This window comes from Episyrphus balteatus, chromosome 2 (genome assembly GCF_945859705.1).
Source record: "Episyrphus balteatus chromosome 2, idEpiBalt1.1, whole genome shotgun sequence".
Lineage (NCBI taxonomy): Eukaryota > Metazoa > Arthropoda > Insecta > Diptera > Syrphidae > Episyrphus > Episyrphus balteatus.
The window spans coordinates 111464223-111475736 of NC_079135.1; the positions used below are offsets into that span (position 1 = coordinate 111464223).

The 11514-nt window shown below is 29.9% G+C and overlaps 1 protein-coding gene across 11 annotated transcripts in view; it reads left to right on the forward strand.

The window, feature by feature from the left end:
- The window catches only part of LOC129911921 (uncharacterized), a 79432-nt gene extending 70334 nt beyond the window's left edge, over positions 1-9098 (forward strand). For 9 of the 11 annotated variants that reach the window (XM_055989933.1, XM_055989941.1, XM_055989935.1 and 6 more), the window contains 6 exons: positions 1315-1492; positions 1558-1735; positions 4063-4187; positions 4290-5643; positions 5710-5870; positions 7974-9098. In XM_055989933.1, the coding sequence (XP_055845908.1) occupies positions 1315-1492; positions 1558-1735; positions 4063-4187; positions 4290-5643; positions 5710-5870; positions 7974-8204 (2227 nt within the window). In that variant the 3' untranslated portion in view covers positions 8205-9098. Of the gene's footprint in view, positions 1-1314; positions 1493-1557; positions 1736-4062; positions 4188-4289; positions 5644-5709; positions 5871-7956 lie in introns of all 11 variants that reach the window. The other 2 variants (XM_055989938.1, XM_055989932.1) reach the window with 2 other exon arrangements.
- Positions 9099-11514: the final 2416 nt, after the last annotated feature.

The window sequence follows — 11514 nt, forward strand, 5'->3', positions numbered from 1 at the left end:
TTTATTGAAACAAAATTTGCATATATTTCATTTTATGGTGATGAAAAAAAATAATGGGTAAATGGGTAAAAAAAAATCGGTCACTATGGTGTATACGTACTTTTTTTTCTTAAAATTTAAATTTATTGCTATGACTTATCTTATAGCATTCCATTGAGACATTTTTGTATTTTGATTGCTTTTTTAATACTCGTGTGAACATGCCTTTTAGAATTTAGTACGTTCGCACCATAATAGCTCTTTTGGTTACTGCCTAAAACAAATATTTCTAATTTTTAACACAATTCCTGTTTAGGTACTCTGGAATTGTGTAGTTTTGTACATTACTTTTGACAAAAGTAGAAATATTTCTGTTTAAGGCAGTATCCAAACAGACCTAATAATTTTTAGGCTAGTTAATATAAATAAATGTCACTTTGACGTATGTCAAAAAAAAATTTCCATCCTGATACAAATGCTGGAGAATAGCTCTGTTTGGGTTCTTTTTGGACAAAAATGTGAAATCTGTACAATTTTAAAGCAAGACAAGACCAAATAAAGACACCTAATTATGTATAACTTAATAAATCCGTAGAACAAAATGAAGCAGAGATACCGCATTTATTCTTATAATGTCCATTCTTGTACTTATTTTTCTAAGACCGATCCATAGGTATCAGGTATATCCGAAGAGAGTTCATTAAAAACTCTGTTTGATGTTTTATTTTGCACATCAAGAAAATGATTTTTTTTTTTTATTGTAAAACAAAATGCACTTCAACCAACCGACAATATTTTGCAGACCACATTCTTATTGCATTTTAATTTCCGAATCCCCAAAATACCAATAAATGAAACTGGATAGCAAAAATATCAAAGCTAGCGCAAATAAAGTGTTTTTAAAGAAAATAAAACTGGTCACTATGACGTATACGTAATTTTTTTTTATTCAAAAGTCTTATTTTTATACATTTTTGTTTTTTACTAATTGCTCCATAGTGCAAATTAGAAAAGTTTTATTCATTTACTTTGAGCTAACTATGGATAAATGTATTCTGTGATGATCATTTTCTCTTAACAAAGACTAGGTAGGGAGCCAAAATTTTGAAGTATTTCTTAGAATTTTTTTTCTCTTTAAGAAACAGTTAATTTTCAAACTACATACATAACAAGTTTGAATTATTCGCATTTATTAACTTATTTATTTGTTTTATCTGACTTGAAATTGCATGTTTTAAGAGATATAAAACGAGGAAATAGTAGTTTGTGTAACAAAAACATAAAAAAAAAATCAATACAAAACAACATTATTAAATAAAAAAAATCCAAAATCAGTTCCTCATGTACTTCCAGAGCGGGCACTCGAGAAGTCCATAATAAACTGGAAAAACATCGCAGAGCTCAACTTAAAGAATGTTTTGAACAGTTAAAAAGCCAATTACAACTTAAAGACGAGGAACGAAAGAAAACATCAAATCTATCAATCCTTGGAGCTGCTCTTAAACATGTTATGGTAAGTTTTAGTTGCAATTACAATTTCTTTTTAAGTTGATCTACTTATTTTGTTTTTCTTAATAGGCACTCAAAATAAAAGAACAAGAACTTGAACAGCAAGTTGAACTTTTGGCAAAAGAAAAAATCAATGCACAAAAGAAAATTGTTAATCTTAAGCGTGAACTTGGCCCAAAAGTTGAAAATATTGATTTTTCCAGTATTATTTCTGACATTGAACTTGGCAGCATTCCGATCGAACGAGGTAAGTGTTCTTTCATTTTTAGTTTTATAAATTTTTTAAATTAATATTTTTGTCCAAAAATAACCTAAAATAAATAAAAACAGTAGTTCTAAAGACATCTTTCCTCAAAGAAGAACAAGACGTGTTATTTGTTTTTTTATATAACAATAAACACTCGCTAATAAATAAAAGACACTATACTCAGACTCATCTGGTGTTTTAAGTTCAAAGAACTTATACGAAAATGTTATCATTACTTTAAAACTTAATTTTAACTTTACTTTAATTTTTGCTTCCGAACCTATTAAAATATGATCTAACTCTCATTTATAAATAAGAACAACTAACAATTTGCAAGGTAAACTCATGTAAAGTGTTATTAATCAAAAATAAAGTATGTTCACTATGGCGTATGCGTACTATTTTCTTTAAATATAAAACATTTTTTAAGGGATTCACATTTACATTCTGAAAAATAGTTATAGTAGTTATATCGTCTTGGTTTTATGAGCTTCAGCCTCAAAACTGTTTGTAATTTAACACTTGAATGACCTCAGTAACATCATAATGTTAGGGTTACACTGTCAACGAAATCGTTTAACGCGTTGAATTTCTGAGTATGAATCAGATTCATCTTACATCCAAAAGGGTAAGGGACACTAAACATATATTTCGAATTAATTCCAGGTGACTTATCTTAAATCCTATTATTGTTTATAAAATCTATAGTACTCTGATAAAGACAATCGAGCATGGCGACACCTACTACGCTACATATATCAAAATTCATAATTTCGCATGCGGAAATTTCTAAATAATGGGATTATGGAATGCATAGTGATTTAAACCTGTGTAGCGAAGCTTATTGCTTTTCATCAGAATATCCTAGATTATACATAATGTATGTATACATACAATGCCATTATTAAGACTTTGTCTTCAAGCCGCAGCTTTGTAGGGGTCGCCATGCTCGATTGTCCCTTTGAATGTACTAAAGACTAAGTCCCTCAGTTCTAAAACAAAAGTCATGGTGGTGTAACTTCTACAGGAAGGATTCTGGTTTCTTTCAAAACTTCACATTAGATCCATTAAAACAAATAAATTATTCAAGTTTTACGTATTGTTCACCTAATATCCCGAAAAAAATTGATTTTTGATACTTATCTTATCGCCACACATGCAAGTTCTGGCACGCAAGTAGCCTAAATGTATTATCTTTGAAATTCATATCTGTATTTGATATGACGTAGGTGGCACAAGCCACTTGCAAGCCCCCTTGAAAGCCATTCAAAAGCAAAAATGCTTACAGATTCAAATTTTCGTTTCTTTTTTGTTTGATTTGATAGAAGCTTTTACAAGTCATATTCCTTCTTTTTCTCAACTGGCTTTCAAACCTACATGCCAGTTAACAAGCAGGTAGTAAAAGTTTTAATATGAAAGTAAAAACGTTTGAATATATTGAAATTAGCTTTCCTGAATATGCACGTGTGTCGAAATATGAATTACATAAATTTTTCATCCCACATTCATTTTGTCATCTCTTTTTATTTTGTGTGAAGTATCGGGTTTTTTTTTTTTTTTGTGACAGCAAATCATGAATTCGTTTTCAAATAAAATTGAGTCTGAAACTTTACAGAATAAATAAAAACTTTACGCAACATGAACATGTACCGCCTCCATGTTATATAATTGAGTAGTATTTCTAGGAATACATCACACAGCACGTTCGAAATATAAATAAAAATGCTAGCTTACTTTCATAGAATTCATAGAATTTAAAATAATCTTGGTTTCGTTTCTCTAAAATCAAATCTAATTAAATCAACAGAGACAATTTTATTAGAAAAACATTGATTTATTTCAGATGAAAATATTTCGATTTAGCATGTTTATTTCGAAAATGTTCAAATGCGATGTGCCGACACCTCTTATCCTTGGCAATAATAAAATATATATGTTCTTGTATTATTTATTTCTAAATTTGAATATTTGAATTCCATACTTGAACTAGTTTTTCGAAATCAGTTTAGAAATTTGAATAAAAATTCAATCATTTCTCGAGGGGTAGGAGGATATGGTCCAAATTGGAATTTACAATTTCACACTAATATGAAGTGGTTGTGGTTTTAAATTACTTTTGAATTAAAAAATAAATGTTTACCATACATTCTGAGATATTGATGTAAATCTGATGATAGGGTTCGCATTGGGCGCCAAATTAGAATATGCATGATTACAAGTATGTGAATATAAATATCAACAGATCGTTGAGTGAATTTTATTTCTTTATTATCCTCTGCCCATTTTAAAACATTCTTAAATTAAAACAAAATTTTTTCTATTTTCAGTTACTGAAGGCCTCAATGATTCGATCTCTCTGTCATCTGGACGAGGTAGTATGTTGTATAGCTCATCAAGCTCTTTATCGAGTGGCAGTGGCGGCAATACAATGTCCTCACCACTAGGCGCAGGAGTAAGTTACCTTTGGGCAGTGTCTCTTTAACGAGACGACACAATCGAGCTCAAAAGTCTCTACTCTCTCTCTCTCTCTTTCTCTGCTTCTCAACTTTCGCAGATGCAAACTTCAATGCCAACTGCATTGTCACCTGTGATATCACAATCAACAACAACAACGTCCTCCTTCTCCGCCTCTTCTTCTAGTAATAATAGTTCACCGATATCACCGATTATATTGATGAAATCATCATCGCCATTATCTCAGTCTACATCTGCAACTTCATCATCATTAGTGGTAACCAATATATCTACTATTAATAATGCAAATGGTGGTTGTTCCTCATCAGCAACATCGGTAACAATGCCGTTATCTTTAACGGCTAAAAACATATCGGCCACATCAATGACTCGAGGTTCGCCGACTCCATCGACGCCCTCACCATCGCCGTCCTCATCCAGTGGTGTATCTTCATCGTCCTCAATTCATTCATCATCACCGCCAATTGGTGGCGTTAAAATTGTTCCAAACATTCCAACGACGAGTTGTGTCAAGTTTGGTACTGTGACCAATGTCTCGGCCAATGGTAATACATTTGTTTCATCTCCCGTTATAAATATAACACACAGTGAAAATAATGGAGGTATTTCGTCGTCGTCGTCAAATAGCGTCTATAACGCTACTGCCTCCGGTATGCCACTTAACATGAATGTAGCCGTTGTATCATCCAGCTCAGCTACTACTTTTCCTTCCTTTTTTTCATCATCGTCCTTGCCATCAGCAGCGACTATTACAACATCAGTCAGCCATGGCAAAGAATCTAATGGAAGAAACGGTCTTACTCGAAAAACTCCATCATCTAGCGATGGCCACAACAATAACATTGATAGTTACTTTAATAACAATCAACATCACTATCAGCACCAACAACAACAACAACAACTCCTAGATGAAGGTGAACAACCAGCAAAGGTTTTTAAGGTCTTCAATGGTTTGGCATTGGGTCAAATGGATAAGGATAATAAATTGGGCCTTGCTGCTACACCTTTGCAACTATCTCAAGTTGTTGGAGGTGGCAGTTTGGTTGTCAGTCCATTTCTGAGCTCATCTCAGAATGGTGGTAGTCTTCGATTAGTTGGAGCAAATAGCTTGGCAACAATCGAATTGAGTTCTGGACCATCGTCTAATCAATCCAGATGCAGTGGTAGTCTTCTTGGTCAGTCGTTATCGCCACCGAATTCCGGAGGAGGTGCTCAGTTACACAAGTTATTGATGAGTGCTGTTAGTGCCGGTGGTGGTGCAACAAATACTATATCGAACGGTAATACCTCGACCTATGTGTCGGCCGGTGAAGTTGGCCGATTGCCTGGAGGTGCCGAACTCAATATCCTTCCCACCGCAACAAATGCTACAGCCTCATTGTATAGAGGTAATGGAAAGTTGTCTATAATGAATAATGGAATTTCAATTAAAGGTTAGTATTTTGTTTAATTAATGTGTTTTTTTTTTTTTTCTAATTGTGTAATTATTTTTATTTAAGGAGCTGTAAATGATACAAATTCAACACGTGGTGGTGTTCATGTTTTGAACACACAAGTTCTTCAATCAGCTAATGGACTTTCATCAATTGGTGTTTCCCAAGCACAGCAAAATAATAACTTTGCTCAATTGATTGCCACTACACCTCAGATGGCCGGAAAGGTATGTATTTATAAAAAAAAATAAATAGTTAAATTGTGTAGGGAATTAAGTATATGCTAGATTTTACATATGTAAATTTAAGCTTTACTTTTAGTAAATTGTAGAAAGAGCTTCACCTTTTTTGAGAATGTCGTAAATTGCTTTCTTGATTGAGTGATCTTTCTCCTCTCGTGGGCCTAGAGAGCACAATTTTCGTTTGCTAGTACAGTAAAAATTTGGTTCATATCATACATATCCAAGGTTTGTTGTTGATTCACAACTAGAAATATTACTTCTATATATTGGGCAATTATCTTATCTAATCTCGTTAACCCCAAAAACGAGAGCTCGACTTAACCGCTCCTTATAAACTTGTACTCAGAACATGCGGAAATGTGAAAATAAACCTGCCCACTTGAGTTATGCTTAACCCATAGAAGTTCTGATGTTGAAATCATTGTTTAGTGACACCTTTGAAGTTTATTATATTTTTAATAATCATCTCCAAGGACATAGTTCTGGTTCTTCAAGATATTACTTTTCAAATATCGTCAATTTCATCGAACTCAATTTTTTTTTTAGTATTAGTTTCAGGACATGTAGCCTGGCCAATCGAAAAGAATTTCGCCTTTAAATAGTGACTTTGTTCAATAAACGATGATTTCAATTCAGTATAAAAATTCCGAAATTTCCTGTATATAATACTACCACTAAATTTCTCAGGCTTATTTGAACTTATTACAGATTCTACTTCCTCCTTGAAAAAAAAATACCCTTTCATCAATAATTTTTTTTTAAGTCTCTTTATTCTTGCTTTCTTAACCAAATCTAACGTTATCACCATATTTCATTAGGGAGGCCCATAATTTCTCTTTTTTTCAATAAAAAAATAAACAGCCTTTAGTAAAGTTCGTAACGTAACATTTATACCTTTGTTTTTACTTATCGAATATTCCTTATTTAAAAAAAAAAACACCCTTTCACCTAAAATATTTTTATAGACTGCTTTCTTGGTTATGAAACATTTTTATAAGTTTTTATTGCGGTATCATTTTTTTTTGTTCATATTCTGAATTTCATCATTAAAAAAACACCCTTTAACTCAAGATAATTTTGCAGGCTCTTATGTCGAATTTCTTTTTTTAAAAATCGAATCAAAATCGATTTTTTCTTCTGTCAAACAAAGCTCGAAACATTTTTGACGACACGTAAAACGCATTGAGATCGATTTTTATTCGATTTTTTTTGTTCAAAGGAATTCGATATTAGATTCTTAATTTTTAGCATACGAACTATTTCACTAAATTTAAGGAATAAACAAAATGTATGTCAGCTTTTATGATAACTTTCTCACACACATCTCAACCTCTCAAAAAAACATCCTTTCAGCAAAAATATATACTCTTCTGATCATTCGTCCTTGCTGCGAAAGTAATTTTGTTGCCATGTTGTATGAGAGTAACAATTTTTTTCTTTTTAAATGCTTCCTCGTGTTTATAAAAACAAACCTGCAACTGTCCTGCAAAATATAACTTCTATTTATTCCAATACTGTCTGTTAAGAAATGTATCCGACTTTTTAGAACTATTGGTCTTTGTTTCTAAGAACGAGTACTAAACTAGTTAGAATTTAATGCTTTTATGAACTCGAGGTTTATTTTACATGTACGAATACGTCCTCATGGTATTTGAAAATAAATAAAATTTTAAAATATAAAAATTAAAAATGACATTGTCTAGTTGAAGTACATGCTTAAAAACGATCTCAAAGTCGAGAACTTGTTGAAAAAAAAGTCTAAATACAAAAATTATGATCGGTTGGAAATTGAAGAGGCAAGAAATTTTGTCAATTGTGAAAGGCCCTAATAATCGTTTTTTTTTCGTTACCCTAAATCCAGTTTTTGGAACTATTTTGAAAAAAAAAACAAAATATGTTATTTACCTATGTTCAATAGGCTATACAATAAACGAACTAGGTCTCGAGAAAGGTGTTTTTAAATTAAGTTTTTTTTTTGTTGCACAGTGTTATTATTAAATTTAAAATAAATTTAAATATAAAAATAAAAACTCATCATTTAATACGGATTTAATTAATTAAATATGAAAAGTTCTCGCATTCTTTTAGATAAATCTCTCAGTGGGTGGTGGACAAAGCAGCAGCCTACCATTAATTGGCACCCAATACCTCGGTTCAATGAAGCCAATGGTTGTGGCTGTTTCCAATAATAATACAAATAATAATAGTAATTCAAATCAACCCACCTTATCGTCATTGTCATCTGTTGTTGTTCCGCCTACATCACTGACGACATCGACCGCTATTGTAACAGGAACCACCAATGGCAACGCTTTATAAATCTTTACCAATTTTACATTTTGTAATCTATATAAATCTAAGTAGTAGTGAGTTGTTTTTTTTTCTTTTCTTTTTTTTTTTTTTCATTTAAAATATATATGATTTGTTATTATTTTTTTCTATTATATATGATAAATATATATATATTGTATAGTGATATATAATGTGCTAAACAAAAGAAAAAAAAAGAAAAATCTTTATATAAATAAACAAAAAATGTTCGCAACAAAACCACTTTTCACACCACAAACTCACACCATCGATTGACCACACCACTACCACCACCACTTTTCCTGTTTCATATATACATAAATATATCTATCTCAAAACTTTATTTCAAAATATGCATTTCTTATATTTTTTCCCCCCCATAATCATCATGGTAACATCTCTTCTCTGTGTTTTATTTTTTTAAACTAACTAAAATAAACCAACAAATTCATATAAACAAAAATCTATATTCTATATATTTACAAAAAAAAAAATAAATCTATAACAAAAAAAGAGAGCCATCATCAATTTTACATTGTACAAGAAACGAAAAAAAAAAATTAAAAATATGTATAAAAAAAAATTAAACAAAAACACTAACTAAAAAAAATTAAAAAAAAAAAATATGAAAAGAAATTAATGAACAATCGTTGTTGTAAACACACAAATTATATAAATGTATGTGTATATATAAATTGAAATGTATTTTCTCAAAACAAAACAAACAAAAAAAAAAAACAACTTATTTTTAAGAACAAAAAAAAATTAATCATTGTGAGTTTTAAGATAGGAACAAAAAGATAAATAATGTTAAGAATCAAATTAGTGGATAGAGAATTAATTTTAGATTGTCTAAACAAAAAACAAAAATGTATTACAAAAACAAAAAAAAAATAAACAAAACACACTTTTCCTTTTTGATGTCAATTATAAAGAAAAGGAAAAGTGTTTGTTTCTTGTAAATATTAAAAGTTATAATCTAAAAAAAAAAAAAAAACTATTTAAAAATTTTATTTAATTAAAGCAAAAAAACAAAAAAAAAATGATCCGGTGTAAGATAAAATGTTTTAAACATTTTTTTAAAATATCATTGAGTTTTTAAAATGAGAAACAATATGTTTTTCACAAAACTCAGTGCAAAAAAAAAAAACAAAAAAAAATTGTACACATTTAGTTGTTATTATTGTTATAATAATATTATTATTATTTTTTTTTTTAGATTTTATTAATGTAAATGTATTTATTTTTACCTAAGACGTAAAATTGAAATTAAGTTGCGCCTTAAGAAATTGTTTTTTTAAGAACAAAATTCATGTTGATACTTTTTATTAAAACAAACAAACAAAAAAAAATGTGTAACTTTTTGTTTATATTTTTTTTAATTTATTTCTTTTTTGTTAAAAATAAAACTTTTTTTTTCTTAAATTAAACTATATTAAGTGGGTAAAATTCAAAATTTGTTAAAACTATTTAAATTGTGTATAGAGAAAGTGAACAAAAACAAAAAAGTAATGTATAAAACCGGAGTAATTATCTATTTTTAAAATAATTAAAAAAAAAAAAAAACAACAAGTGAAAAATGAAACGAAATTAGGGAATCATTTATTATTGTAATAAAAAAAATCATAATAATAAAAAAAAAATATGTATGTTTTTTGCCGATAGATTGTATATTAAAAAAAAAAAATGTGAATAAGAAGGGTTTTGCAGATTGATGGATGATGGACTAAAGAAATTATTTCAGATCAATAAAAACTTTATCTGGAAGTGATGGTAAGTTTAACTTAAGAAATAAAAATTGAACTAAAATATTTTCCAAAGTATTTATCGTGAATCTCTAGGGAAATTTCGTTTCCTCGGAATTTTTTTCCCCCAGAGTATATTTTACGGTCATGAATCTCCTTTTATTTTCAGGGAACAAAAAATAGAAATGATAGCTTAATTTTCCTGGAAAATTAATTTCTGATACTAATAAATTTCGAGAGAAATTTTTGATGTCATTTTCGTTCTCATGTTTGAAACAAGGGAAATAATTATTCACGATAGTGATAGCCCCAAAAATCCTTAACGATAACAAAGGAACAAATGCTGCTTTGGAATAGCGGGTGCGAACAACCTAGATGGGCAATTCCATTTTCTCTATTACGGATTACGGGTGAAAAGTTATTAACGTGTGCGCTTCTTAGCCGAGTCGAACGCTCAACTCACGAGTCATGATAGTGCCCTAGCCTAATTTGAGCTATTTGTAATTTAATTGGAAGGAATTTTTCATTTTCATGATCATTGTTGATTTTACTAGAGAAATCTACTAGTTAAGTGGAGATTAACTTACAGAAATGTTTTAAATGGCCAGTTGTAGCTATCATTGAAATCCGCCATTAAACATTTTTATCTCCGTTTTTAAGAGAGTCAATTGGTAAAAGGGGGAAACAACATGAAGGTAATAATAAGTCATAGAATATTTCCACTAAAAGAGAAACTTCGATTTGGCTAAGCCTTTTCTTATAATTCAATTTTATCATTTCAATGATCAGTGCAATGATAAAATAGTTAAAATATCCTCTTTCTTATTACTCACTATAACCGTTATTGTTTGCTTAATTTTCTTAAAAACGGAAACAAAATTCAATGATGTTTTTCAATGAAAGCTTTAGCTACGCCCTAGACGGTCAATTCTGGTATTAAGGCTCTCCAAAGAAAAAAACTACGACTGACGACAAAGTTTGCTTAATTTGTGCGAACTGTAAATTGAAAAGTGAATAGGTATTCAACTCACAGATAGTGATTGTGATTTGTTATTCACAGGTTAAAAATGATAGATCGTAATTTTTTGCTAATCTCTAGCAAATAAAACAACAGAATAAAGGAATGAGCTACCGGAAAGGTATGCGGTAGCGGTCAAGTAATGAAATAAGTTCGGTTTGGAATTTTTTTCATACAAGTACCCGTATTGCATACCTTTCTGATTTCTAGCTTCCCAAAAGAGGTATGAAATATCATTATTGGAATTGCACGATATATTAATCATATTTGTGATTAAAATTTATTATTTTGTTAGGATAAGGAAACTTAATTGTTAACACATGATAGCAGTTTTGACTTCTACTGGAAATGGAGTGGCAACCCTATGACTTTTTTTAAATTTATTACTTAAGTTACCACCTTATTTTTAGGTTTTAAGACATGAGCTATTGCTTTTTATTGCATAGCGTTTTTTATTAAAAAAAAAAAACATGTTAACGGGGTTTGAAAAATACCCTTTATTTAACTTAAGTCCACATCTCCATTTTGAAATTTTTAACGCCTCTTTGTTTAAATG